General features: G+C 42.6%; 2 protein-coding genes across 2 annotated transcripts; one reads left to right on the top strand and one right to left on the bottom strand.

Moving 5' to 3' along the window:
* Positions 1-14,618: 14,618 nt before the first annotated feature.
* ccdc167 (coiled-coil domain containing 167) lies at positions 14,619-17,381 on the bottom strand. The gene is made up of 4 exons (XM_080047595.1): positions 17,283-17,381; positions 16,918-17,012; positions 16,297-16,349; positions 14,619-15,910 (listed from the first exon to the last, which is right to left on the bottom strand). Exons 1-4 carry the CDS (start codon positions 17,331-17,333, stop codon positions 15,792-15,794), a joined length of 318 nt encoding a protein of 105 aa, XP_079903721.1. The 5' UTR covers positions 17,334-17,381; the 3' UTR covers positions 14,619-15,791.
* A 671-nt stretch (positions 17,382-18,052) lies between these two features.
* Positions 18,053-26,630, top strand: kif25 (kinesin family member 25; the record flags this gene model as incomplete). Its single annotated transcript, XM_080047697.1, has 15 exons — positions 18,053-18,121; positions 18,303-18,368; positions 18,839-18,958; positions 19,337-19,478; positions 20,489-20,592; positions 20,690-20,775; positions 21,046-21,085; positions 21,268-21,335; positions 21,755-21,829; positions 21,980-22,114; positions 22,630-22,806; positions 23,305-23,459; positions 23,640-23,879; positions 25,786-25,941; positions 26,479-26,630. 15 exons carry the CDS (start codon positions 18,053-18,055, stop codon positions 26,628-26,630), a joined length of 1,785 nt encoding a protein of 594 aa, XP_079903823.1.
* Positions 26,631-27,412: the final 782 nt, after the last annotated feature.

Genomic DNA, 27,412 nt, shown 5'->3' with positions numbered 1-27,412 from the left:
CTCTCTTTCTCTCTCTTTCTCTCTCTCTCTCCGTCTCTCGTAACTACTGTCTCCACAACAGACAGCGCTGCACTTCCACAGATGCCTATGCCGATTCATTCACCATCGTCGTACTCATAGGCAAAAATATTGACACACACACACGGGGCGGGTGTCCGTTTACACGGGAGACGAGACAGCTAGCAAACAAAATTGAGACATACGGAGGAAGATTGAGAGATACTGTTTTGAACCTATATTGTTGCACCCACTAAATCAATAATGCACAGACACTGCGGAGAATAAAGTAAGATGTCTTCCTACCTTCATGCTTATTTGCCCGAAGCATCCCATAAACCGTCCATAGAGCCCTCAGCCCCTTTTCTCTGCTTCTCTCTTTACTTTTCTCCCTTTCACCCGTGCGGGCTGTGTATGCAAGCGACAGGTGCAGCTCGGTGCAGCTGCGCACCACTTTTACACCGGGTCAAAGGGCATTATAGAAGTGCGATTAATCTGCGTTATTTTTTTTAATCGCGTTACTTTTTCTGTGATTAATTAATCGAAATTAACGCGTTAATTTGACAGCCCTAATTTAAATACATTGTGTAATACAACAGTATAGTGAGAGTCGGCTTTTAAAAATAAATATAATAAATCAGGGATAATCATGATGCAGGTGTGGCATTTTCTTGTTACCGGTGACACTTGTGGACTCCACAAACACTCTCACATCACAGCAGAATATCATAGGGTCAGTGCACTTGCTCCTCGTGTGGACGATCATCTGTTACACTGTGTGGTTAGAGAGCTGCCTGCGACTCCCCTCAGTCAGTTCAAGGCGGATCACAAAGTGGGGGAAAGGTGAAGGGAAGCCGGGAGGCCACTAATGGAGCGCACAGTGAGGGAGCTGTGGGAACAAGACATGTTGGTTCACATTGGTTTTTTTGTCTCTACCTCAACAGGTGTTGCCTTTTCTTTTGATCATCCACCAAAACAGGCACAGAGATGACATGTAGCAGTAAAGTATACAGTGTCTAAAGCCTTAATCAAAGATCATTATTGGCCTTGGTAGCAGACATTGAAAGACATTTTTTTAGAGAGGGAAGACATTTCAAAGGTAATCATGGAGCTTTTAATCATATAGTAACTCAATCTTCAGCATCAGCAGGAGCTTATCCCTTGAATCAAAGACATTTTAATTTAATTTTTTTTAAATGTTCAAGGCACTTTAAAGGGGGGTTCCCATTGTGCTTCAAGTTCATTCTTTACCTTAGAAGCAATAGTTAAAAATATAATCTTAACTTAAACCTGCAATAGCTGTTTAATTGTCGATACTGTGATCTTGTCAGCCAACAGTTGCAATTAGAGATATGGAGCAAAATTAGCATTAATGATTTTCTCCTTAATATTCCCTCTCTTTAAGCTCTGTTTTTTCATGTCTCCACCTACTCCTGAGGGCAATGTCTGACTCTTAAGCTGCTAAGCGATCCACTATGTTCACCAGCTGGCTATTCATGTTGTCTGTCAGGTAGTGTACAATGGGGTTCAAATGGTCAGGTAGTGTACAATGGGGTTCAAATGGATACATGTTTAGCTGAAATATGTATTTTATAGCTGAATTGTTTTTAAAAAAAGAACCGCTCCATAGTGCTGAGGGGGAACTGCAGAGCCATTTGATATTTATATTGGTAGGTGAGTCAATCTAGGAAAAAAAAGGGCTTAACCCCAAAAAAATTGATACAAAAGGTTTTTCAATGGATTCCAGTAGTATTTGGTGTGCTGAATAACATACTAAAAGTCTACCAAAATCTACCCCCCAGAAAGCCCTCATTTCCAAGATGGCGGCCGAAATGGCGGCAGGGAGCTTGAAATGGCTATATCTCAAATTGAAAAAATGTTGCAAAGGAATTTTCAACTGATTTTGGTACCTCTGGACATGCTTACAAACATACTAAAAATCTAGGAAAATACACCTTCCGGAAAGGCTTAATTTTCAAGATGGCGTCCAAAATGGTGGCCGGCCAAGCTTAAAATGGCTATATATCTCAATAGAAAAAGATTATTCGAATGATTTTTAACTTGATTCTGGTACCTGAAAATATGCTTATGAACATACTAACAATCTAGGAAAATATACCTCCCAGAAAGGCTTCATTTTCATAATGGCGTCCAAAATGGCGGCCGGGAGCGTAGAATGGCTATATCTCAAATGGAAAATGTTACAAAAGAATGTCAACTGATTCTGGTACCTCTATACATTAATAAAGTGCGACAAATCTAGGTAAATATAACTGCTAGAAAGGCATCATTTTCAAAATGACTGCCTGTAAGCTTACATTGGTTAAATGGTTCAAATTGGTTACTATTCAAACTAGAAAGGTGGTGTTGTTGTTGAATAACATAAATGCCACACTTATTGTGGTCTTTATTCATCATCATCTTCGGGCTCCTCTGGAAGAAACTTGTTAAGTGGATTGTCACATTCCTTAAGTTGACATGGTCCACAGACAGTAGTACAAGGTAGTCCATATTTTCTGCAAGAACAGCGGAGTGTCTTGCAGGCAGTGGTACAGTTACAATGAATGACCTTCAAGAGACTGTCTGGAGCAACATTCGTTGTTGACATGAGTGGGACAAATCTATTGTCCAGCAGGCTCCACCCCCAGTTCAGGGCATCCATACCATCTTCTGTTCCCATCCAGACCATGACCTGGTAGTACGCTCTACTATTCAGTTGGTGGCAGACGTTCAGGCGTTACAGTTGATGAAGCTGAGACAACCTTCTTGCTGAAAATGTTATATCGCATTGCTGCAAGGGAATCTGTGCACTTTCCACCAAAGAGGACAGTCATTACTTGGCACCCAAGGTCATCAATCACCTCTGTGGTCTGGTTTGGGACAATGAATGCATTGGCACAAGATCGAAGGACGGGATCCCCTTTTACAAGCTTCTGGAAAGCAGTCTTTTTGCAAACCCCGAAGATCCGAGAAGTTGTGTCACAGCCAGTGAGAGCATGGATGAACATCAACTGAGAACACACATCATGTCCAAGTACTTCTTTTAAATGGTTTACGGCATACACTTTAAAACTGCCATCAGCTTTTGACTTGTCTGATCTGAAATATACGCCCTTACTATCTCTCTGTGCATAGTGAAGTAGTAAGACAAGGAGATCTGTATCTTCTCCAATCAGCGTAGTGGTGTGAAGAAGAGATGATTCCACTGCGGCCCTTACGATGTCTACATCAGCATCTCCAATTGAATTGACCTCAGTGCAACCCCTTTCTTTCAGTTCATCGCTTATCATTTGGATCAGCCTTTGTTTATTCAGATCTCTTGACATGAACTCCTCCTTCTTACCTGAGAACTCTGTCTCAGCAGTGAAGTTGACAATGGGATGAATATTGTTTCCTCTTCTTTGATGTGTGTTGTCTTTAATGGATGGCCCATCCCCATAGCCATCGAACACAATGGTTGTAGCTGAGCCATAATGTTGGATGGTGAAGTCTGCATATGACTGCACAATTTTACTATAGCTTTGTCCGTGCTTCCATGGTATTCGGTGAAGGAGTGAACCTCCATCAAGAACATAATGATCTGTTTCTGGTACAGAATCTAGGATTGCATCACTTGCATGATCACAGATTGCGTGCGCAAGTTGTGGTTTATCAGCCTTGCGGAAGATGTTTCCAGCTTCAAAGAGGGCAGGAGGGAAAGGACTGAGTTCGTAACGCATAACCTCCTCCAATGATAGCTCTCCAGTTTGGGAGACAATCAGGAAACGTTGAAAAAGAAGTGCAAAATCAATTGTTCGATCAGGAGCAACCTTGATAGACGATTTTTGTCCAAGGGTTATGGCTTTATCCTTTCTACTAAATGAGAACGTGAATGCAGGCTGTCCAATCATTTTGTGCATGATATTGCGTCCAACAGAGTCATAATCATGCACGTTCACTCCGTCCTCAGCAACAACACCTGTAAAAACATTCCTTAAAGAAGAGTCTGGAGAGAAAGGTGACCATATAGCAAGTTTTGAAGTGATCTTCTCCAGGTCAGCAGCATCCCTTTTCATCCTTGCCTCTGTTGAGTCCTTGTGCTGTTCTGATGTTGTGTATGTCTGGTTTGTGAACTCCTGCATTGCGGTGTTGTACTGTGATGTTATGCACTTTGACATGGTCCAAAGGGCTCTCTGATTGTCAGTCATTCCACTTCCATGCGTCTTCAATGACCTCATCAATGTCGTCTCGATGACAAGATCTGAGCTGAAGCCTTCCACATCAACAACGTTAACGGGCAGGATATCCCCGGTTCATTTTAGCCGTAAAGCCACAGGGCTTTTCTGTGCGGCGGCTCACACTGGCGAGGTGTCACTGTGAATGACACCGTTACCCACCGTCACGGAGTTTCAACTGGCAACTCGCTATTTCGCTCACGCAAGGCTTTTGTGTTTCGATTTAACATCAGTCTTGGGCGAGTACTTTAACTTTATGCTGAATAAACCATTGCATTGCAATCGCTGAAAGCGAAAGTGTTTGGGTGGGGGCACAGAAGGGTTCGCTGCATTTACCACACAAGACACGGCGTGCGACACAATAATCAATTTATTACGATTATCTTGTTTTCATGATCGAGGGACGCCAAAATCGTAATCGAAATTGAATTTCAATTAATCGCCCAGCCCTCCCCTATACCATCAGGCAGTCATTTTGAAAATGACGCCTTTCTAGCAGTTATATTTACCTAGATTTGTCGCACTTTCTTAATGTATAGAGGTACCAGAATCAGTTGAAACATTCTTTTGTAACATTTTCCATTTGAGATATAGCCATTCTACGCTCCCGGCCGCCATTTTGGACACCATTATGAAAATGAAGCCTTTCTGGGAGGTATATTTTCCTAGATTGTTAGTATGGTCATAAGCATATTTGCAGGTACCAGAATCAAGTGAAAAATCATTTGAATAATATTTTTCTATTGAGATATATAGCCATTTTAAGCTTGGCCAGCCACCATTTTGGACGCCATCTTGAAAATGAAGCCTTTCCGGAAGGTGTATTTTCCTAGATTTTTAGTATGTTTGTAAGCATGTCCAGAGGTACCAAAATCAGTTGAAAATTCCTTTGCAACATTTTTTCAATTTGAGATATAGCCATTTCAAGCTCCCCGCCGCCATTTCGGCCGCCATCTTGGAAATGAGGGCTTTCTGGGGGGTAGATTTTGGTAGACTTTTAGTATGTTATTCAGCACACCAAATACTACTGGAATCCATTGAAAAACCTTTTGTATCAATTTTTTTGGGGTTAAGCCCTTTTTTTCCCTAGATTGACTCACCTATGGAGATATGTCAAAGGTGAGCAGTACTTCACCTAATTGGCCATATATATGTGCACCCATGGCACACTGCATAGGCTACCATTTATTGCAGTTCAAGCAGTTTTTGCAATATGTATACCCGCGATATCAACATACGCAGACAATATATTTTCGATGTATTGCTGCAGCCCTAGCTGCTATCCCCTTCTTTTCCTTCCAATATAATCATCGCCCAAAGTTGTCCATGTGACTAGCTTGGGATGTTATAAGTTGCTGCCTGAGTCACTAACATGGTGTTTGGGCGAACAGTTATTGGAGCCAAAGGGGGTCCCACACACCTCACAGCAGGGGCTTTCTTCAGCTCACTGTGAAAAGCTCACTGGTTCACACCTGTGGAGGTAATGAACACACCACATTAGACTGTCTTTTCTTTCTTGCCTCCACACCTTTTCAGCACTTGAGACTGATTTCAGAAGCATGATTTAGGTTTTCAACAGAACGCAACAACAGCTTTTCTTAATAAGCATCAATACAATAATACATTAATAATAATACATTAATGAGTATGTGTCATCTATTCCTCTATTGTTGCAAAGGGTTTATGTTAATGAAATTCAGTCCTACAGGGACTATGAATTTCGGGCCACTCTGACATTGCCTCCATTAGACTAAATAGGGGCTGGTAGCAGTGTTTGAATTATGCAATTCTTGTTCAGTCCAGATCTGAGCAGCTTTCCAGGCAATTACATAAGTACACATTTGAATGATTCCCTTATAAATAACATTAATTGCATGGCTGTAGAAGAGCGCTCTCCATAGGAACAGTACTATTAGCCATTAGCTGGATGGAAAAGGCTTGATTGTGTAATCGCACAAACAACTGCTGTTTATTTGCCTCCCCCTGTCAATATTCATATGAACATGATGTCACAGGAATGTTTGAGGGACAGATGGTAGGAAAAAAAGACAGAAACAAATGCATAAATAGTGGCAAATCGTTTGTGATCATACTCCTAATGAAGAGCACTGTGGTAAGGTGTATACACGCACACACACACACACACACGCGTCGCACACACACACACACACACACACACACACACACACACACACACACACACACACACACACACACACACACACACTTTATCTATTGGAAAGCAGAGACAAGCCAACCTCATCTGCAGAAAATCTGCTTTGCAATAAAAGTTATCTGTCTATTTACCTTTGTCCTTCTGCCTATTGTCTGTTCAAACACTGCTGAGTGTTTGTGTGCATGTGTGTGTGTGTGTGTGTGTGTGTGGACACGTGTTGGCACAGGTTTGTACTGTATGAGAGTGCTTGTTAGTAGCCTGGCACCTACCAGGATCTGTCATGGGTAATTTACCAGATTGTGGGTGGGTGTGCTGTGCGGTGCATGTGCCTGTTATGTCTGTCCGTATAGTGCACAGTATATGCTAAGAGACAGAGAAAGAGAGACCAGCCCTTGGTTACATTAACTCCTCTCCTCCAGCCTTCTCAGAAAATCGGGGACATTTTTCAAAAGCAACACTATTAAGGGCTTTAACTTCCCACTCAAACAAATGAGGTTTACATTAGAACACATGGTACGGGCAGAATATGCACTCTAATTGGAGACATCACAAATATGTACTGATAACTTTTAGGTTGTGATCAAATTGTTTCAATGAGGAATAATAGAGCTTATATGACATTGTTATCATCACCATAAACATTGCAAGATAAACAGATTGCAGGATTGGTCAGGACAACATAAAACCCTTCTGGTGCTCTAGTAGGTGCTGACAATAAAGTTTGAGACATTCAAAATGATTTAGGATGGAAAAATCACACAACAGATCACAGACTTTATAACACATGTTTAAAAAAAATTGATAATTAAAGCACAACTTTACCCACCTCACCATGGTACGTGTCTGCAATGTACTTTATATAGGGGGGCGGTAGGATGGCCAAGAGCTAAGGGGGCAGACCAGTAACCATGAGGTCGCTAGTTCGATCCCCAGCACTGGACAGGAGGGTTTTATTTGTAAAACTAGTGGTGGCTGGTATTACATTGGTGCCCATCATCTCTATCATTGTGTCCTTGAGCAAGACACTTAACCCCAAACTGCTCCAGGGGGCGCTGTAGTATGGCTGACCCTGAGCCCTGACCCCCTCCGAAGTGGGGGGAATGAGAAAAGACACATTTCAATGTGCCCTGTGTACAATATGCTAAACTTGAATTAACTTTACTTACTGTCTCTTTATCTGTGGATGAACTCTTGTTGACTATTTGAATGTTTCTCACACTTTGAAGGTGCTGTAAGCGGAATGGTTCTTTTATCTAACTTCCTGTCAGTTACTGCAGTTAGCAGTCCCCTCGCTCGTCCCTACGTCACCACATTAATGCACTGCGGTCTTCAAGCAGCGAGTTATTTAGCATCATCTCAGATCCAAAAGTGTGATAAAAACATGATAAAAACCATCAAAACAGACATTGGGAAGGAGTTTTACCTGCTCCGCCATTGTAGGCGCATAAACATTCACCTTCTTAAGAAGGGGAAAATGGAGGGGAAATGAAAGTCTCCTCATATCCTGTACGACACTTATGTGATTTGTTATGTTGCACAACTCAAACAGAAGGAGGGCTTTGGGATCCCATCTTATTAGAAAAAGGGTGTTGACCTGTGGTGAGATATATTGAGGAGAAAATCAGTAAGAAGTGACTAATCAAAAGGGAAACACGCTCGGGGCTTAATGTTCCCTAGAAGATTACATTTCTACCACTGGGTCAAGTTGACCAAAACATTATTATAATAATTTTTTATTTTCCAGGAGCCCATGCAGCTGTGATGTGGTTACAGCAACCCAGGAAAGGACACAATGTACAGTATGATGCTAAACTGAACCTCCCTTAACACTTTACCAAGTCAAAAAAGGTCGATTTGACCTGGAGCACAATAAAAAGATTTTTGGGACGACTGTGGCTCAGGTGGTAGAGCGGGTCGGCCAATGATCAAAGGGTTGGCGGTTTGATTCCCGCCCTGCCACTTGTGGTGTGGTTCCTGTTTGACTGCTGTATGTTTGTGGTGGTCGGAGGGGCTGTAGGCGCTGAATGGCAGCCACGCTTCCGCCACCGGTATGACTGTGTGTGAATGAATGGAACCTGGAACCCTGTAAAGCGCTTTGAGTGCTTAGAAAAACGCTATATAAATCCAATCCATTATTATTTATTTAAGATAGGCAGATAGAGCTGATGAAGTTGAACATGTCAGTTTATTACACAACTGAATGTGAACTTCCGGCTGGTTAACTTACTGTCTGATACTTCTACAGGCTTGACTAACCTGACTCAGAACACCAGCTGGCGTAGTTAAAACACTACCGCGTTTGTCCAAAGGGGGCGCTAGAATTAACACAAACTGAAAGTTCCTTGGAGCACCTTTAAACACGACACAAATTTTAAATTCAGTTTTAATATGAACAAACTCTTTATTTATAAAAAACTTAATCATGTCCAACAGCTCAATAGAACTGGTCAAATAAGGGCATGAAGGAAAGGTACAATACCCTAAGGGATGAGTAAGCATCTGTTGGCAAACTTACATAATGACATGACCCTATGTGCAGACACTGGTCCTGGTGAGCGCAAATATCCTTCTGCCTCAGAACCAAAAGGAATGCATAGTGACAGCTGGCATTTGGTTGCTCAGACGGACCTATTGTGAAACATTCTGTGAGTCAGGTAAATGCATGGCTTGCGGGGCACTTAACATGACATCGACAAAAGGCAAAACTGCACAGGTCAGCACCTGGCCGTACAAAGCACAGCAATTGACCAAAAGTAAGTCTAATTCAGTAAGATACTGATAATCAGTCATCATTTGAGTTATTTTGTAAATAAGAAATCCCAGCTAACTTTACTATATCCTAGAGTAATTACTTTATTTTTTTTTTCAAAACTAAAATGTAACAAAAGCAGTAAATAGCCTAGCAGAGACACTTAGCGAGATATTCTAATTCGTGACTTATCGGAAGGGCTACAGTGTCTACAGAGGATCTGTTCCCAGAATCTTCTCGCGAACCACAAGACTTCTGAGTGACCTGTTACTCTGGCGGTCATCCAGGATTCATAGAACCGGAGTTACATACGTAACTCTGGGTTCTATTTCATCCTTACTGACCGCCAGAGAGATGGCCAATACCAACAACGTCACGAAGAATCCAAGCAATCAGCTCACTGGTTGGAGACAGCAGAGCTTGGCATAGGACCACCCCCATTGGGTGGGGAATGGCGACGTTGAAAACCTGGAAAATGTGCTAGGCGATGCCTTGGCACAGATTGTCCTCAGGGGCAGCCCTCTCAGGGCAGCCCATGATGCTGAGACACTCCTGGTTGAATGGATGGCGGGGGCCGTCCACTGGTCCCATGGACATGTGCAATGGTATGAACAATCCAGTGGGACAGCCCCTGCTTTGTTTAGAGCCTGACCCTTGTCACAATAGCAAACAAAGAGCTGGTCCAACTGACGAATACAGGTGGTAGCAGAAATATAAGCCCATAGAGCCCGCATCGGGCACAGTAGCTCAGACCTGCCCTCCTCAGCTGGGGGGGGGGGAGTGGGCAAGCGTGCCAGCTGGATGTGCTGGCTAAGGTGGCTGCGTGGAAGCGACTTGGCGGAAACGCAGCCTTCGGCCACAGGGTGATACATGATCCAGAGTTACACCTCCGGCATGTACTGTTCCCAGATAGGGCATGCAACTCCCCGACCCGCTTTGCAGGGGCTATGGTGAGTGAAATTGCATCCCTCATGGACAGCCACCTCGACCTCCTCTGGACCGAAGGCTTAGAGGGAGGTAACAAGGCCTCCAGGACCAGTGGGAGGTCCCATGCCAGAGCCCTCGGGGCCCTAGGGGGACGCAGCCTCAAAGCCCCTCACTGAAAGAGGGACCCTAACCTGTTGCATCCTATTGTGGCACCATCAACCCCCTCGTGTAGGGGAGCAGATAACAGCCACCTCAACTCTCAAGGTGGAGTGAGAGCAGCCACTATCCAGGAGGGGCTGCAGAACTCCAGAACAGGGGACACAGCGCAGTGCACTGGGTCCACAGCTCTAGCTGCACACCAGTTGGAGAACAGTTTCCACCTGTTCCCAAACTGAATCCTGGTTGATGCTGCCCTGGCATTCAGGACAGTAACCCTGAAGGTGCAATCACTCAGCAGTGAGTCGGGCCCCGTAGTGGCCAAGCCCAGAGCTGAAGGCAACATGGGTCAGGATGCCAGATCTGACCCCCCAGCTGTGACAGGAGGTCCCTCCTGTCAGTGAGGTGCCCCGGTGAGCTGCAGCAGAGCCTGAGCAGCAGACCAACACGGCAGTGTTACCGGGAGAGCACTGTCTTCACCGGTAAGTGACTGAATGGAAAAACACCTTTCCCTTTTCTTTTTCTTTTTAAAAGAAAGAGTCACTATTAAAACTATAATATCTCGTGTTCTTTTGTTCGGATGTATGGAAGGTAAAAAATAAAAGATGACTGGAAAAAAGTTTCAGAGTTCTCAGGTGTTGTTTAATGAAGTGAGATCACAGGACAGCGTATGCAGGAGTCAGTGACAGACAAAAAAAGGTGATGAGCCTTTTCGACAGCAAGGCTTTTTAACATATCTTGACAAAGTCTATTGATTGGTCTATCTTGTTGTCTTGTATCTTCTCGTCCAATCCTCTTCTTCTTCGCTCTTGACCTGAACTATGCCGAAAAGTGGAATTATGCTCCTGGCCTTGAATGTAACTTGTATCTATGGTTTGGTCAGCTGAGTCAGGAAAATACAGTAGGCCTTTGCTTAAGATAGATACATCTGTCTGTTCCTAGCCTCGTTATTCTGGGAAAACATCTATAAAACTTACAAGAAGTTCTGTGCTATTTCCCTCCCTTCCAACTGTCCCTGCTCCAGGCCTGACATGAGAACATTTTAGATCACATGTTATGAATGTATCGATTGTTCAGTTGATTATATAAGAGTAAATGCACATTTATGATGGTGGTTATAAGCATCATTAATATTAAAAAATTAAAATCCTGACATTACCAAACAAATGTGGTAACCTAGAACACAGCTTAGCTGCTTCTATCCACAAACAAGGAAAGCTATAAATAGCAGCTACAAATGCTGGAGGGGAGCTGACATGCTGCCTCAACAACAAAGTAGCTTAGCATTGTACAGTGTTACCGGGAGAGGACGCGAGAGCGCTGTCTTCACCAGTAAGTGACTGAACAGAATACACAGCAGTGTCGTGTTAACAGCAAGTGTTAACCAAGCCCCAACCTCAGCGATTTTTACCGGCATCCAATAAGGAAGTGACCTACAACTGTAGTAACCAGAAAGTGCCACTGGGGGTGGCGCCAAGACGAGCAGTTTTTCTTTGACTCACTTGACTCACATTTTAGGGTGTATTCACACTGGGAAAGTCCGCTAGTTCACTTGCTTTGGTCCAGACCAAATAGAGTTTAGATTTTTTTTGTTTGGTGTGGTCCACTTTCATATTGCCCCTTTTGCAAGTGAACCAGCATCACGAAGCAAAACCACACGTGATCTGAGGTCATTCATTCATTGGACAGACATTCTGGGGTGGAGAGAAGCAGGTAAAACGAAGTAAAAACTGCGAAATATATAACTGATACGATATGGGGTTAAAAATAATAAATAAATAAATAAATAGGCCAACATCTAGCCTATAAATAAAATTTAAAAAAACATCAAATTAGTGTTGTTTCATATGGTTATAATATGTAGGCCTGTGTCAATGTGTGGCTTGTAGCCTATACGATGTGAAACATAATATTTACTGTATTTTTGCTGCTGGACGCGCGGCTCGCGAGGAATAGGCTCAAGCTGACACTGAATTAGCCGTGTGTCAGCTGGGTGTGAGTTTGGCGCGGCTCAGCTCCAAACTGACACAGGGCAGGGGTAGTATTGACGGTACCGTAACATGGGATGCAAAGTAAAAACACGCACTTCATACAAAGCGCAGCGTGAACCTGTTGTCACTGTGCGGGAGACGCTCCCCTCTCCTTCATCTGATCGCTGAACACATTCAGCATGTTTACGCGTCCTGTCTATCAAATGTAATATATTCGCTCGGGGCTCCCGGTCAAACCACAACTAATCTTCCTAACAATGGCGACAACAACACTTTCCTATAATCTGAAGCTGACAGCGATTTATTAAAAAAGAAAAGGCACAGTGCTTCCTGCAATTGGGTCGGATCGAGTCCGGCCAAATTCACACCACAAACGAACTGCAGCAGAGTACGTTTTGAAGCGCATCGAGACCACCTCTTCAACTGGGTCTCGGAGCGTTTGTTTGGTCCGCCCCCGAGTGCGATTGCTGTATTCACACCTGTCTGAAAGATGCGCACCGAAGGCGGAAGTGCATCTGAGTTCGTTTCAACTGAACTAAACACGGCATGTGTGAATACACCCTTAGTCTGTATGTTTAGGTCATATCTCCATGACAACACTGAGGGGGGTGAATTTTTTTGGCCCACGCTAGTTTTTATTCTTTTGGAGGTTAAAATGTATTGGCGCGATCTCTTGAGTGACAGCTCTCCGCCCGTTGTCCCTCACTTTACCTCGGAGGTATACGTCAGCTATCTCCCTCCCCCCGACGTGACGTCGATTCCCCTTTTCGGCAAGAGGAGTGAAGCGCAGTAAAAATCTCACAAGATGGCGACGCGCAAAAACCAGGATTATTGGATGCCGTGTGAATAACTGAGGTCAGCCCGGATGCTACATCCATATTATTTACTATCTATTTACTTATCTATTAAGTTAAGCATTTCATAACTGTACACTTAAAAAGTTATAATATAATCAATACAAAGGTGGGTTCCGAAAAACCACTCTGCAGTACTACCAGGACGTGAGAGCGCAGCCTTCACTGGAAAGTGACTGAAAAGAGATACACAGCAATGTTACCAGGAGCGGACGCAAGAGCGCAGTCTTCACTGGAAAGTGACTGAAAAGAAGAACACTGAACGAAAAACCCCTTTCTCTTTCTCTTTTTTTCTCAAAAACAAAAAGAGTTACTAAACAAATGTGGTAACTTAGAACAGCCGAGCTGCTTCTATTAACAAACCGGGGAGCTATAAATACAGTAATAGCTACAAGCGCTGGAAGGGAGCGTACAGTGTTACCAGTAGGTGACTGAAATAGTTACACAGCAGTGTTGCCAGGAGAGGACGCGAGACACTGCCTCCACCGGTAAGGGACTGAACCGAAAATACACAGCGGCGTTACTGACGCGAACCGCAGCCTTCACCAGCAAGCTTCCAACACAAAACACACGGCAGTATTACCGGGAGAGGACGCGAGAGCGCTGCCTTCACCTGTAATCTACCCTTTTTCCTTTTTCAAAAGAAAAAGTTTACCAGACAAAAAATGTGGCAATTCAGAAAACAGCGGAGCTGTTCCTATTCAAAACAAAGGAAATTCACAAGGGAAGCTATACTTTAGCAGCTACACACAGTGGGGGAAAGCCAATTAAGCTGACCCACCATCAAAGTAGCGGCAATAGCTCCTTCCGCGCTTCACTGCTAAACAGCCCCTGGAGGACGAGCTCACCCGTTTACTCCGACCTTGGTCGCGAGGCTGCACACCGTCAGCACGATCCTTTCAAAGAAAAAAGCGAACAATTATCCGCATGCGGTACTACTGCGTCTGCGAGAAGATGAAAGGAACAGATCCTCTGTAGACACCGGGCTATAAAGCCCTTCCGGTGTCACGAGGGTCACAGGTGACTATGTTGATATAGGTACTCCAACTGCGCATGCGCTAGATGGATATATCCAGTGCTTAATGCACCGCCTCTGGTGGTCAGTAAGGATGAAATAGAACTATAATACACAAATGATCCACACTGTTGGAAGAAGAAAAATGCTTCTAAGGCTAGCATTCTAACATTTAATTTAGAAATTATTCTTTTATTTTCAAACTTTAAACTTATTTTTATTCCTGTCATTGCATGAACAAAATCTAAATCAATATCAGGAATGTTATTTTTATTTCATGGCCTCCAGATTTTTCAGTCTTCAAATTGCCACTTTCAGAACAAAGACTGCCCATCATTTGAAAATGTAACATCCAATTATGATACATTTGGACCTCTTTTAAAGCTATGAGTCACGTAATGAACTTCAAAATAGATTTTATAAATAAAATACACAAGACTACTACTACACTGTTGATGATTTATCATCTACAAAATTGAGACAAACCACCAATTTGCTTCCAAAGTGTTACATTTATTTTGATCTTTTTTCGTTGCTGTATTTAAAAAACAAAAACACATTTGTGACCATGTTTGGCATCTTTCATCTTTTATTAGCAGATGGGTGCATGGCCAGCATGAGTATCAAAACAAAACAATTACATTCTTCAGGTTCTTTGTTTGCTGTCACGTTTATAAATGTACATTATATTTATGAATCAGTTATTCATGTGTGACTTAAAAATGCAAAAGAAGATTGGTTTGGCACCGTTTCAAATGAAGAATTTCTTCTTTATATTGTATAAAAAAAACAGACATAATAGATTGGATCATTCATGGAAGAAGGCAAAATGCATATTAAAACTGTTATTGAAGTGGAATACTACTGTAAACTCTTTGTCATTATATACAGTAAGCAATGCAAATGTAGAGTACTGTGTAGATGTCGAGTGTGTGGGTTGGGATTATCATGGGAGTCTCGCACACCGATGAATAATCAGTTGTTTCTCCATTGTTGAGCATTACCACAAACAATACAAGTTCAGTGCTGTTAAGAAAACACAGCAGCCTTCTTTCTCTTTACATAAAAGCATGTGTTATGACAAAATGATACACACAAAACATGCATGTAATGACATTTGAAAAAAAGGGAGGGAACTGGAAAGAAAACCGTCTTAAAGGTGCACTATGTAACTTTAGGTGTGTCAGAGAAGTGAACATTTTCTAAGGTACATCTTCATAACTAAATAAACAGACTTTCCTCACAGGAAAATGTGATCCCTGTGAACACTGTTTTAAGTTAGAAATCTTCCTGAAAAGTTACTGTTTCACTGTTGTTTACAGCAGCAGGGCCCACAGTTTGGTTTACAAACATATTCTAGTCTTACGTTTGGTTCCTGGTGTCTCAAAATAATTGAGTTTCGATTTATGATGATAGAATTATTTAATACTAAAGATATTCATGTGAAGAAAATACATTTCATAAACTAACTAAAGGCTCTGCAAATCTGCACATAATCACCCTCCCATAAAACTGCATAGTGCACCTTTAAGGATGAAGAGAGGATATCAGGGGAAAAAATGACAACAATGCCACCTACAGGCAGAACTGAGGTAATGCACCAACACAGCTCTTCCAGCTTGTCAAGTATCTATGGTATATACACAGTCCTGGGTGCCTTTTATTTCATCCCATGAGGTCGTCTCTTTTGGGTCCCTTCAAGACGGGTGGTATCAGGACTCCTCCTCATTGTAAAAGAAGACATAGTAGCAGAGGGCGCTGACCACCAGTAGAGCCACAGACAGCATCATGTTCTTACGATTCTCTCCCCGTAACGTCTGCAGCTCCTTGTCTACAGTTAGAAAACAAACAGGGAAGTGGTGAGGGCACTGGTGTGTGGCAGACAGAGATTTGTATAGTCAACTTCAAACCTCATTGGGGAACAAAGTTTTTTTTCTAAATCTAAAGCAGTAACTGACATTAAACAGGGTTGCTGAGAACTTTTGTGACCTTTCTGTGACTTTTCAGAAGTAAATCATTCCACTTGTTTCATAAAAATAAAAAAACAATTATCCAAATTGCATGTATGTGGACATTAAATGGACTGAACATATAAAGCCTTTTCAACCTAAGCAGGACACACAGCTTTACATTTTGGACCTAATTCTCGCACGCGCAAACACACACACACACACACACACGCACGCACGCACGCACGCACAGCTGTTAAAAACCTACCTAATCTCTGCACCCGCTCATTGATGATGGTCATTTCATCTTCCAGTTCCTGCCTGTGAAGCAGAGAGAAAAACAACAGGAACATTAGAAGGGTTTTGATAACCATCTCCAAAAGGGACGGGAGCAGATTTTAATATCATATTGGGACAAATAAAGACATAGGCCTACTACTAGGCATGTTGAGGTGAGATTCCATTATCAAAATATAAATAAAGTAAATATCCCCATCTGGGTGACATTACATAGCCTAAATAAGCTGTCATTTGCTGAGGTACAGTCGTATATTGGCTTTACTGATTTATTTGAAATTGACTCAGATTAGCCTGTCTTTTTTTAAGGAGTAGCCTGTGTCCAATCTGTGATTCGGTAAACAAATAATTGTTTCTGTCCCAAATGTAATGTGAAGTGATTCAAGTATGTTTAAGAGCCATTTGAACAGTTGGATGTAGTCAATATATTGATGACTATCAGGATAACATCATGAATGGGAATTATTTTGGCCTGCGTCATTGTGTCAAGACATTTTCATATCTCACCTATATGGTCTAGATGCAGCCGCTGCCGCCTACCAGTGCAGCTCGGCCAAACATGCCAAAAACGCCCATATCTTCTCTATCTCACCTGTCTTTCTCCGAGAGCTCCTCCTTCCGGCCCTTGAACTCCGCCCTCTCCAGGTTGTCTTGGCAACGTGCCCGCCGCTCCTCCAATCGGTCAATCTGCAATGTTTACAGGTGACGGGTCACTCACGTGGGATATAACCCCGTTATAACAATAGCACGTTTAACACTACTTTCTATGGTTTAGCAACACTGGACAACATCAATCGAGAAATACACTCAACAGGACAGTGAATACATGCGTTAATGAATGAAACTTTTTTATGTTGAAGGAAAGAAAACGTTTAGACAAGATGCAGCAACAAGCACGAGCTAACCTACTAGCTTCTTGCTAGCAAACGCTAAAGACCCCATTCCGACGTCTCTTACCTCAGTGGCGACACTGATTTTCTCTCGTCTTTTGTCTTTTAATTTAGCCATTGTCCGTCCAGTACCAAAACTGCAGACTGCCTGGCAGAGAGCTGAGAGAGGCGGCCAAATTGTGACGATGCGGAAGTGTTTCGTCTTCTTCTTGTTGTTGTTTCATTTCTTCCCTCCTCTGGGTCTTTGCTGCCCTCTGTTTGTGTGGCGCTGTAGGCTAGGCCAGAGCCCTCTTTTCTGAGGAAAGCAATTACAAGTGTGATAGACAGGCTAGATAGATAAATGGAAAGAGTGAAAATAGATAGATAGATAGATAGATAGATAGATAGATAGATAGATAGATAGATAGATAGATAGATAGATAGATAGATAGATAGATAGATAGATAGATAGATAGATAGATTGATAGATTGATAGAGATATTCAAGCCCAAAAGTAAATTGTATAAAATACATGAAATGTTCCCCTCTCAAAAGACCAAAGCATTTGGTGTTGTAAAATGTAATCGGCACCCGCACTTTACATTAGGATTATGACATTTTTAGATCAAATATCCATATGACTTAATGTTCTAAATGAAAGTATTACTGCCTTACTGTCCCTTTTCACCCCCCCCCCCCTCTCAGAGGCAGACAGGTGAGCAGTGAGAGCTGAGGGAGCTCTTTCCTTCTTAATTGGATTAAAGGGCCTGAAAGGACATGACTTGATCAGCTGAGAAGCAAAGTGAACAACAGGCTATCCGTCCTCCTCTCCATAGCTTCTTGTCTCAGAGGAAAACAATGCCTCTCTTTGTAAACCGGGACCAAATATTTGCGCATCAGGTCCACCTGCTGGAGCACAAACTGAGGGTGAGTCACTCTGAGTGTAAAGTTTAGTGGATGCCAAATGTGAGGCTGTTTTATTGAAGGTTGTTCAGCTAACTCCTATATCCGTTGATCTTTTCCAAATAACTACACACACATAGCCTACTATATGTAATGCCAAGACTTTTTATGTCCTTTGAAACATATTTCACTGTGTGTCTTTCAGAGTAAAGAGGAACGAATACTGGAGCTGGAGACAGAGAATGCTATTCTTCATTTAAGACTCGCCGAGGTAAGATGAGTTCTGCCATCCCAGGCTTAGCCCTACACAGGCCCTCCATCATTATTCTGTTTATAGATTGATATGATTCTATCATTCTTATGTCTTGACCTCCTGAGTTGATGAAGAAGGCTATGAATTCATTTTTAAGCATTCTGTGCCAAGTGTATTAGACACTTACGTAACATGTTTTCACACCCTGGTGATGGTCAGGCCAGCACCATGTGGGGTAGTTGACTAGCCTCATTGGTGTGTGTCTGTGTGTGTGTGTGTGTGTGAATGGGTGAATAACGGATAAAAACCTTGCATGTAGACAACAAAATCATCCACGTCTCTCTAGGTGTTTTCTATGCCGACACACACATACACCATGTCATCGTATTACCCAAAGTTATGCTTCTGTTTGGTTATTGTAGGCCTTTCTCCGTGTAGGCGTATGTAGTTGTTGCAGAATGAGTATGTTAATATTGTATCATTTGTAGTGTCTGGGGAAACTCCGTCACCATGAAGAAGAGACCAAGGCCCTGCACCGTCAGCAGCACCAGAGGAATGTGCAGAAGATCACCCAGTCAGCCCTCTCCAAACTGCTCTCTGAGGTCCAGGTATGAACGCTTCACTAAATGGCATCGAAACTCCAGAAGGCAAGGCAGGACAAGTTTATTTATACTGTATAGCACACTTCAGACACAAGGCTATTTAAATTGCTTTAGAGGAGCTTATTAAAGAATATATATATATATGTTCAATATATATATAAGAAAATATTAACATTGCATTCAAGAGATAACAAAAATAAAGAGCGAAAACAGGCAGACAAATTCTTAAATTCAATAAGTATGGATACTCAGAAAGATGATCAATTTTGTTCTGTGTGTGTGTGTGTGTGTGTGTGTGTGTGTGTGTGCGTGCGTGCGTGCGTGCGTGCGTGCGTGCGTGCGTGCGTGCGTGCGTGCGTGCGTGCGTGTGTGTGTGTGTGGCAGGTGGTGAAGCAGGACTTGAGTGAGGTGTTTGCAGTGTATTTCAGCTTTTCCACTGAGCTGGAGGAGCAGAGCAAAGAGCTACTGGACAAAGTAGAGCGAATCAGCAGGTCTCTTAATGGTCACAGTGGAGATGAGGTTCCCAGTAAGTATGTCTCAAAGCGTGTGGGATTTGATATGTTTCTTTTCTGCTCTGCTCTCTCATTCACTCTCTCTGTGTCCCTTTGTCATTCTTAAGTGGTTTACAGGTTGTGCGCTGGCTGTATCTTGATTACGGTGCATTTAACCGGTAATCCTACCCTCCAACATGCCCTCCCAGGTTAACCTAAGGTTGACTGTGCCCTTCTGAGAAAGTCCCACAAGTCAGCTGATCACTATTGGGCTCTGATGATTGGTTGAAACTGATCTTGTCCAATACTGTGGGCCCACATAAGCCTGAGCACATGCTGAACAAGTGACACCAAACAGAATGGCATTTCCTGACCTTTTCATTGTTGATGTTGAGGATGAATGCAGGAATTTAAACACTGGCCAGTGGCCGGCATAACTATATAGTAATCATGTCACACCCATCAAAAACCCTGTTGTTATAAACATACTATAATAGTTTAAAAAAAATAACAGGTCCACACAGTTACTGTTCAGAAGGATCTAAAGTACATGTAATGTATATCACAATCAGCTATTGTGTTACTTCTATGGGGGATGTCATCTTCAAACACAGACAAACAACCCTGGTCCTCTTTGTACACTATTCCGTTCTATCTATGTGCGATCCAGCCTAATCTTGAATACCTCAGCCGTTGTGTGCTGTGTGAATAGATGTGTTTGGTGCCAAATGTGTGTGTGTGTGTGTGTGTGTGTGTGTGTGTGTTCTCCAGGATTAAAGGCTTGGCCTGAATTTAGTTTAAAGATGTACCCTTCAGATGCTTCTGCCTTTTTTGGAGTTGATTGTTACACAGACACCTATCCATTCACTTTACTTATACGTACACTTCTTTGGTGTGACCGGTTGTCCTCAGTTCCTGATCTAAAAATAAACCCAACGATGGCTTAATGGTTTCATAAAAGCACCACGAGATAAGGAAATTCTTCTCATTCAATTGTCATTTGACTATCCTCACTTGACCTTCTTCCTCTGACCTCTCTGTCCAGACCTGCAGGCTCGTGTGGCAGCTCTGGAGCGCTCCCTGGAGGAGGAGAAGGAGAGGTGCGGGGCAGAGAGGCAGAGGAGGAAAGAAATCCACAACACACTGGTGGTGAGGACAAAAGATAAATGAGGTTAATACAGGGAGAGATAACTGCATGTCTGATAGGAATTTAGAGCTTCATTTAAAACATTCTGTTTTGCTACAGGAGCTGAGAGGAAACATCAGGGTTCACTGCAGGGTGCGACCGGTTCTTCCCTTCGACCACGTCAAGTCCTCTACCTCTGGATCAAGGTTGGTCAGCAACATGATTAATCAATGAGTGGTTCAACATACGTAATGTGTAATAAGAACCAGAGCAAAGCCCAGCTTCATCTATTGAATTTCTGTAAAATTGATCAAACTTATTTGACAATATCTTACATTTTGAATTGATAAATATGCATAACTCTTTCCTTACTCATCATGAAACTAACTCCCCAAAAGACATGGTTAGAAAGATTTTGTGGGTTTGGGTTTACAGAGGCTTTACTAATTGATATTTCTTGTGCTTTTATCCATCAGACATACGTCTTCAGAAGAAGTGGTCTCTGTAATCAGTGATGTGAGTTTCACACACACAAACACACACACACACACACACACACACACACACACACACACACACACACACACACACACACACACACACACACACACACACACACACCTGTACAATTGGTTTTAATGTTAGGGCTGCTTCACTGTCCTCACTTCTCTGTGTTGTTCCTCATTTGTTGTTCTAAGGACACGGTGATGGTGAATTGCACAAAAACTGGGATGCCATATCAAAACAAGATGTTTGAGTTTGAGAGGTAAAGAATCGAATTCTGACTCGATGCACTGCGCATCATTCTATTTAAAGATGTACTATGTAGTTTTATGGATTTGCTTGCATTTGAGGAGCTTGCAGTTAGTTTGCAAAACATACTGTCTTAGTGTTACAGAATTCTGTAATAATAAATCTAAACTAAATAATTTTGAGGCTCCTGGGACCAAACGTACTGTGGGCCCTGCTGCTATAAACAACAATAGTAACCTTTTAGGTAGCTTTCTTACTTCAAACAGTCTTCCAATCGACTCAATTTGTCCTGTGAGGAAAGTTTGTTTATTCGCTTAGGAGAATTTATCTTAGAAAAATGTTCACTTCTCTGACAAATCCAAAGTTACATAATGCACCTTTAACTCTCAGTTTATTATGAATCTTCCCCTCGGGTTACTCTGTTTCTTCCAGAGTGCACGGACCAGAGGATTCTCAGGATGTGGTCTTTGAGGAGGTCAAGCCACTCCTTACATCTCTGCTGGACGGGTGAGATAGAGACCGTCAAACGATGCAAGGAAAGATGTGTATCGGATCGCGTGTCATTAAATTGTATTAATACCCTCCTCTCCCCCTCCCCTCCCCTCTCCTCCCCTCCTCTCACCTCCCCTCCCCTCCCCCCTCCCCCCTCCCCTGCAGCTATAACGTGTGTGTCATGGCGTACGGGCAGACAGGCAGTGGGAAGACTCACACCATGATGGGATCCCAGCACGCAGGGCCGCAGCAGGAGGCACAGCAGGGCATCATCCCTAAGGCTGCTGCTCAACTCTTTGGGTGAGACAGACAGTGTGTTATAACTCACCACTGCAAGAAGAACCATCAGATATACACTAGAAGACACCTTTTTATTTATTTCTCTCTCTCTCACTGCTTAACTGATTGAACTTCATTGTTGTTTAAGAAACATTTTGTATTCTCTCCTTACCTTTCTTTCCTCTCTTCTTCCACCCCCCTCTCAGTGCATGTACCACACCTTGTCTTATTTTTATTTAAACTTTTTGGTTATTATCTGTATTTTTGACCAGGACGTCCACTTTGTTTTGTTTCCCTTGTCGTTGTTTACTGTTGTTGTTATTTGTGTGTGCACAGACTTGTCCTGTTTGTACATTATCAGAAAATGTACCCAGACTGTGCATGTAGGAATTTGTAATGTAACATCATTGGCTTGAGCTTTGACCTTTTTTTTTTTGCTATCCGTTCCTGTGTGTGTGTGTGTGTGTGTGTGTGTGTGTGTGTGTGTGTGTGTGTGTGTGTGTGTGTGTGTGTGTGTGTGTGTGTGTGTGAGCCAGGCTGATCTCAGAGAAGCCTGCAGGCAGCCACACGGTGGAGGTGTCAGTCATGGAGGTTTACAACAACGAGGTGTTTGACCTTCTGTCCAGAGATGAGCACGGCAACGCGGCCGGGCAGCGCCGCGACGTCATCACCACGGCCTCAGGGACCAGCCAGGTCACCTCGCTCACACACCAGTGAGTACAGATCAGGAGACTGTGTCAAATAGACTTGAATTGTTTAACTGTATGAAGGCACAGAAATGTTTTTTTTGGCTCTACTAATCAATATGTTTTTAAAGGAAAAATGTATTAAATGATGTGTAATGTGTCAAGTGATTAAATCACAAAGAATTATCACCTAACTAGTATCCTTCAGAAATATTGTAAAATCTTCTGGCAACCTGATTAGGGGATACAGTATATGTGTGTATGTGGCTACTGCAACTATGTTCAACAGCAAGTCACTCATTTTGTCTGCCACTATGAAAGCAGTGAGAGAGAACCAAACAGTAAAATCGAAGGCAGTTAAACCAAAAGTTAAGACGTTATCCTCCAAAGAGCTGCAGAGTTGTGGGTTCATCGCAATGAGTCAAACCTTTTACAGTACATACACGTAAAGTCATTCGATCAATTGTTTGTATAACAATATACAAAGTAATGACAAGCATAACAAATGTGTTTGGTGTGTCACAGGCCAGTGTGTAGCGCCTCTGAGGTGATGCACATCATCAGCAGCATCTTGAAGCTCCGGGCTCGCTGCCCCACACTGGTACACGCCGACTCATCGCGCTCTCACCTCATTGTTACCCTGACAATCTCCTCCAAGAGCCCCAATGCACTGGCCCTGGGTGAGACACACACACACACACACACACACACACACACACACACACACACACACACACAGACACACACACACACACACAGACACACACACACAGACACACACTCACACACACAGACACACACACACACACACACACACACACACCTGTCGGGCCGCACATCTCAATCCCCATTTCTCTCAGCCCGTCGGCTACAGAATACCAAGAAGCGCATGCACAGCTCCACCCAGAACGAGTGGTGGAGTCCCCGCTGTCGCCGTGCCAACCCTGCCGCCCGCCTGTCGTCTGACGAGCTCTTATGGAGCCCCGCCTCCTCTCCATGCCCCTCCCCCTCCCCATGCCCCTCCCCCAGACACAGCCTATCACAGGCTCCCTTCAGGACCAAGCTGCAGCTGGTGGACCTGGCCGGCAGCGAGTGTGTCGGTAAGAGGAATTATTTGACATCTGACTGTAACTGTTTTTAGCTGAATTCATTATTCAATTAGTATTCTATCTTATTTTATTCTTGCTCTTTTTTTGTATTTTATATAGGGGAAGGTGGGGTGATTTGTGCATTTTGGAAGTTGCAAAACCCCTTGTTTCTAGAAAACCGTGGAAGAAATTGGAAATGTGACCACATATTTAAGAAGAGCCATCCATTTGACTCATCCTGTAAAGAAGGGAGACACAAGGAATAAGATATAAGCACATTTAAGCTAAAAAAACTGTGTTTTGCCTTTCAAAGTAAAATTTCCATGATCAAGGTTTTTTGATTATTGTGTCTGAACAATTATAGACACGTTTGAAAACATTTGACACATGTTTTAGTGCTTTGGTATGCTACACTTTGAGTCTATATAGTTAGCACAATGTCAACCCTAAATTGCTGCATCATGCCTATTATCCAAAATTCTGGGGATGGGGTGATTTGTGCGCAAGGGCCTGGGTGAGTTATAAGTAAGTAAGTAAGTAAAATGTATTTATAAAAGCACATTTATGACAGTTTGCACTGTCCAAAGTGCTGTACATAGTGCATTCAGTAGGTAAACAATGAAGGTAAAATAACAATAACCAAAATAAAAGACGTAAAGCCCATACATCCACATAAACACAGATAGTAGTGCAGAGGTAAGTAAGTAGTGCAGAGGTTAATGGGGAGGAAACACCAGGGTGTACATATGGGTTTTGAGCCTTGATTTAAAGGCAGAAATGTAGGGGGAATCACATTTGTCAGGTGGCAGTTGGTTCCACAAGCACGGAGCAACTAGTGCAAAGCACATTTCTGAGAGTTGTGCCAGTGGCATGGCTGTATACGCTGGTCACCAAAAGAAAGTGATTGTCTACAGTAGCTCAGAAGAGAGTGACATCTCAATTCCACTTAACGACACCACTTATGAGAGTTCAGATGGCCAGAAAGATGATGATGGTGACTTTGTCATTGTGACACAATGACGCACAAATCACCCCACTACGTGGGGTGATTTGTGCGACAAGACAACTTTTTTTCCGAAAGCTATATTTCTTAAACAGTTTATTCCAGATCCAAAGTTTTTATTGCCAGGGATGCACAACATCCTGAAATATATGTACATATTTGAGTTGGAGACATAACTGTCAAGGCCTCACTTTAAAATCACTTTGAGTAAAAAGTTGCACAAATCACCCCACCTTCCCCTACTTTATTTAAATGAATATTTATTCATTTTTATCTTATTTTATTTCTGTTCTCTCGGTTCGTTATGTTATCCTTGTGATTGTGTTTATTGTGTTTGCTCGTCGTCACTGTAAATGAGGGAAACCTTAGTGTCTTTTGAGGGAAAATAAAGATTATTGATTGATTTAAGATGCACCAGGCAATATTTTAACTGGGAAAATAAAGCCATCCTAACGTGTAAATTATAAAATGGGTCTTTAGACTTGTGTCTAATTGAGATGCCTGTAGATAAACTGCTGCTCAAAAATGTAATTCAGGTGTCAAGTGGGTCCTTGTCCTTGTCGGTTGAGTTGAAGGCTGACTCTTCAACAGCAGATAGTGCTCCATTGAAAGCGAACTCACCAAAATGATATCTCTCTCCTGTTTAATTCACTTCGCACCTTTGTCTCTATAAAGCTCCATGAATTTGTTTAGCTGTATACAGCTTGCGTCTGAACCATAAAATATAAAGTGATTATTCACAGATAAAGTTCACATTCAGACTGAGGCTGCAGCTCTTGGTCATGACACATTTGTTTAACCTCTTGTTTACACTGGGACAATTTAACTGAAGCCTGTCCAACAACATAGCCTGTTGCATATCAATTATCTCTAGGGTAAATATGTAAGTAACGTTTGTATTGGTGTGTGTATCAGGTATGTCTGGGGTTTCGGGTGCAGCTCTGTGGGAGGTGTCCTGTGTAAACCGCAGTCTGTCTGCTGTGTCTGACGTCCTGGGAGCACTGGCCGAACAGAGACCACACGTCCCCTACAGGAACAGCAAACTCACTCATCTACTACAGGATGCCATAGGTGAGGCAGGCACACACAGATGCACAAACACACACACAGATGCACAAACACACACACACACACACACACACACACACACACACACACACACACACACACACACACACACACACACACACACACACACACACACACACACACGAACACACACACAGTCACACACACATGATCACATATACGTGTGCATGAACATGCATCCGTGCACGAACACGCACGCACACACACACACACACACACACACACACACACACACACACACACACACACACACACACACACACAAACACACACACACACACACACACACACACACACACACACACACACACACTCTCCCACTTTTCTATGACCTGTGACTGATGCTTCTAGTGTCTGCCCCCCCCCCCCCCCCCAAGAAAAAGCCCACGATATCTTCATCCAATATACCAATGTTACACAAACATACTCAACCTGACCCATTCACAATACTCAGTGAAGACATGCTATGAAATATACTGTATTTATTGTAATATACTCTTCTCCCTCGGTCTCCACCAGGTGGCGACGCCAAACTGCTGGTGATGCTGTGTGTTTCTCCCACACAGCGCTTCATCACAGAGTCTCTGCAGTCCCTGGGCTTAGGCACACGGGCACGTCAGGTCCAGAAGGAGCCTCCTCGCAGGAAGAATAACACTCTCAAAGTTAAGTGACTACAGAGAGAGAGAGAGAGAGAGAGAGAGACAGAGAGAGAGAGACAGAGAGAGAGAGAGAGAGAGACAGAGAGAGAGAGAGAGAGAGAGACAGAGAGAGATATTTCATCTTTCAACAGAACATATGTAAAGGGGAATAAGATCCACACCTGCAGACCAACAATTTAAAGTATACAGCCTTAAAGAGTCACAATTGTTACTGCAGTTGTAGACATCTTATGTGATGAATGATTCACCAGGTGATGCATTTTCCTTTTATATTAAGAGAGCTTATTACGTTTGTAAACACTACAAGAATAGTGTGATGTCCCCGTTATGGCTCTCAGGAGTTGCTTTAAACAGAATATTTTTCTTTTCTTTTCTTTTACAGCTTTGTTATTTATTTATTTCAGCAATATGGGTTTAGAACTAACTGACCACTAACTGAAAACTTGACATGCATACTAGAATTTGTAAAGGAAATAATCCACTGCAGTAGAAAACATTCATTTATTTTGGAAAATGAATTGGTATTGCTTGAAAGAAAATGTATTCCGATACACTAACACTTACTTTAAGTTAAACAAAATGTATTTAGCACATGATAGGTAAGCTGTCTTTTGTCTTGATCTAGTTTTGTGCAACTGTGCTTGTATACAGTACATGGTTTTTTGATTATGTCTTGTTTTTATTCTTGTTTGATTACGATCATCTCAAGTAAGATATTTTCAAATATGTTTTGTTTGAAATGGGTAGGCATGATAAGCAATATCTTTAGAGTAAAGCTATTTCAGACTGCTGGG

This window comes from Ammodytes marinus, assembly GCF_949987685.1.
Source record: "Ammodytes marinus genome assembly, chromosome: 19".
Lineage (NCBI taxonomy): Eukaryota > Metazoa > Chordata > Actinopteri > Uranoscopiformes > Ammodytidae > Ammodytes > Ammodytes marinus.
The sequence above is the reverse complement of the archived record's forward strand: the minus strand, read 5'-3'. Positions and strand labels throughout refer to the sequence as shown.

Coding starts and splice junctions, on each gene's coding strand:
- ccdc167 (XM_080047595.1), bottom strand. CDS start 17,333: ATGGCTAAATTAAAAGACAAAAGACGAGAGAAAATCAGTGTCGCCACT. Junction 16,350..16,917: donor GAGCTCTCGGAGAAAGACAG/GTGAGATAGAGA, acceptor TCTGCTTCACAG/GCAGGAACTGGAAGATGAAA. Junction 15,911..16,296: donor TGAGCGGGTGCAGAGATTAG/GTAGGTTTTTAA, acceptor TTCTAACTGTAG/ACAAGGAGCTGCAGACGTTA.